The 3,247-nt window shown below is 40.5% G+C and overlaps 1 protein-coding gene across 1 annotated transcript in view; it reads left to right on the top strand.

The window, feature by feature from the left end:
• The window catches only part of LOC107706554 (high-affinity choline transporter 1-like), a 13,269-nt gene extending 11,261 nt beyond the window's left edge, over positions 1-2,008 (top strand). Inside the window, exon 8 of the mRNA XM_016510305.1 lies at positions 1,658-2,008. Coding sequence (XP_016365791.1) covers positions 1,658-2,008 — 351 coding nt within the window. The remainder of the gene's footprint in view (positions 1-1,657) is intronic.
• Positions 2,009-3,247: the final 1,239 nt, after the last annotated feature.

A 3,247-nucleotide genomic window follows, 5' to 3' on the forward strand; every position in this document is an offset into this window, starting at 1 on the left:
TAACAGCTGACAGCTATTCAACCGAATTCATTCCATACCTTTCTATCAAAGTTATCTGGCAATATCAAGATGAATTTGTTCTGACACAGTTTAACTCTGAGTTCTTGTGAAATTATATTCCCATTTTTTAAACTATAGTGAATAAACTGTGATAATGTGAGAAATGTTGAAGGTGTCTGAATAAATTGTGGTTTGACTGTATATTCACAGTTAAATCAGGCACACTATTTGAACTACTTCACACATTACAAATGATACTCAGATGATGAATATGATGTGTGTGTGTGTGTGTGTGTGTTGAGACTGGAATCAGACGTCGTACGGTCCGGTTCCTCCGGTGGAGAAGGACGAGTCGGACATGATCCTGCCCATCGTCCTGCAGCATCTCTGCCCTCCGTTCGTCTCTTTCTTTGGTTTGGGGGCGGTGTCGGCCGCTGTGATGTCCTCCGCAGACTCCTCCATCCTCTCAGCCAGCTCCATGTTCGCACGGAATATTTACCAACTTGCTTTTCGGCAGTCGGTAAGTTCTTTATACTACTGTATTTCTGTGTAAAACCTGTGTAAACGCAATGTAAGCAACTTTAAAAAAAACATATTAGAAACTGTGTTTTTTAATATTATTGTTAGAAATTGTCTTCCATCACAGGAGACCTGATTCAAAATCATTTTTTCATTGACTTTTGGATCATAGCAGAAAATAAGCTCTGTGACCAACCAAAGTTTATGATTCTTACACGTTTTTTTTTTTCATCATGATAATCAACACCACCTTCACAATCATCACAATTTTGAAGTCTAAATACAGTCAGCAGAAGTAAAAAGTATTATCAAACTACGTCACGGTCACATGACTTCAGCGTTCACTGCCATTAAGCTTCAACAACTCATTCAGTCTGTATCTCAAAACATTTTCTCTTGCAGTAGTTTGCAGGAGTGTGATTATAAATGAGGCTGTGAAAGAGACTAGCGTGTAGATGAGTTCACCTGTTCAATGTGATGATCCCTCTGTAGTGCCATGTAGACACTTGTTCGCAACCACCGTTTTCAAGAGTAAAAGAAGTAAAAGCTTTAAAAAATCATAAGGGGGTATTACTTATGTAAAATAAAACGTGAAAATATTTTAAACTTGTGTTCACCACAAACCTTATTTCAGGCTTTTAACAGAAAACCCCATTCAAAAAACCCCTTTGACTTCAGGACAGGAACCAGAAGTGCTAAAATGCAACTCGTTTCCGGGTTTTGGCCTACATAAATTCTTCGTCCCTGCAGCACCATCATACTGTAGTGTTTATGAAGTCTTTTTTGAAAAGCTTAATCAAACACTTAACAAGAAAGGAGCCAGACCTGGATGTGAGTTTGTCTAAATAGTTAGTCTGTAATCGTTTGTAATCGTGTGGCCCAGATGACATCAATGGAAAAGGACTTTTGTTTTTTGTTTTATATTTTGATGAAACTTAAAACTTTTTTCCTTAAGAATATTGAGCTCTGATGAATCATTCACAATAATAGCAGGAACCAGGTAAATCAAGTCTATTGTGATTTCATGTTTTACTACGAATGTACATGAAGCCCTTGCTTTAAAGGGTTAGTTCACCCCAAAATGAAAATTCTGTCATTAATTACTCACCCTCATGTTGTTCCAAACCCCGGCTGGCAGACGCGCCAGAAGGAGCAACGTCTCACGCGGGAGGTGGAGCGCTTCGTGGAGCAGAGGTTCCCCTATAAGACGGTCTCCATGCTGGCTTCGCTTCTGAGCAACGCTGCCTTCTCATATGCGGCCAAGTATCTGTTTGAGAGCGGCAAGCTCTCGCCCAAGTATGACTTCCTGGATGCAGTGGTTTCCAGACACAGCAAAGAAACGATGGACAAGACCACGCTCGTTGCCCACGACAATATCGTCCTGTCAGAGCTGGCTGCTGTTAAGCCGCGGCACGGAGGCTCTGTGGCAGGAACGTTTGTGAACGACGAGGGCGAGGTGAGCCCTGACTCCAGCACTGAGCACCAGTAGAGACAGGAATGATCACGCACTAAAGATGAAATCCACAAGCTGGATGACAGCAGGCCAAAGAGGGAAAACTGTGCAATACTAATGGAGCGGAAACAAGTAGTACAGTTACTGTTGACTTGACGTGACGTGATTGATGGTATGTATGAAACAAGCTTGTGTTTATTCCTTTTTTCTGCTTAGAATATAACTGTTACAGAGCAATACATTTTTAAAAGCATCCGTTACTGTCTGTAATTCCACAGTCCATATGCTCTTTTAAGGAAGTGGTTCACCCAAAAACGAACATGCTGTCTTTATTTACACACCCTCAAGCCTGGTATTTGAAAACAAACAGACTGTTAAGTGCCAAAGATGATAGAAAAGTACTCCTCGTGGCACATGCACTATATTCCTAGTTGGTCCTTCTTAATATTAGCATTAGCATTACATTTGATCCAATGTGCTTTTTGTTTACATGCATGTTGTTCTGCAGAACTCTTGCTAGATTGGCATTTGCTGCTATTGAGTTTGGGGTACGGATGGACTTGGCTGTATATTTAGGGTCCGGTCAGCTGTGTAATTCATTACATGCTTTTTCAAATTTAAAGGATCAGTTCACTTCCAGAATAAACATTTCCTGATAATTTACTCCCCCTATGTCATCCACGATGTTCATGTCTTTCTTTCTTCAGTCGCAAAGAAATTAAGGTTTTTGGGAAAATATTCCAGGATTTTTCTCCATATGTTGGACTTTAATGGGAGAGAACGAGCTGAAGGTCCAAATTGCAGTTTCAGTGCAGCTTCAAAGGGCTCTACACAATCCCAGATAAGAGTCTTATCTAGCGAAACGATCTGTCATTAAATGCTTGTCTTGCACCAGCCCAACCTCACTCATTACGTAATCACGTTGGAAAGGTCCTGACGTACGCAGAAGCACCGACCCAGTGTTTACAAAGCGAATGTATAAAGAAAGTCAAACACACTTTACAAAAAAGGTAAAAACAATGATGTTGGACGATTTTGAAGTTGGAGGAGAAAATCAGAAGAACGAACCAAGCGTGACATTTCCAACGTGATTAACGTATATTAAAAAGTACATAGAAAATGACCAATCATTCCACTAGATAAGACCCTCACTTCTCGGCTGGGATCATGTAGAACCCTTGAAGCTGCAATTTGGACCTTCAACCCGTTGATCCCCATTGAAGTCCACTATATGGAGAAAAATCCTGCAATATTTTCCTCAAAAACCTTTATTTC

This window comes from Sinocyclocheilus rhinocerous, unplaced genomic scaffold, assembly GCF_001515625.1.
Source record: "Sinocyclocheilus rhinocerous isolate Xijiao unplaced genomic scaffold, SAMN03320098_v1.1 scaffold2009, whole genome shotgun sequence".
In the NCBI taxonomy this organism is placed as follows: domain Eukaryota; kingdom Metazoa; phylum Chordata; class Actinopteri; order Cypriniformes; family Cyprinidae; genus Sinocyclocheilus; species Sinocyclocheilus rhinocerous.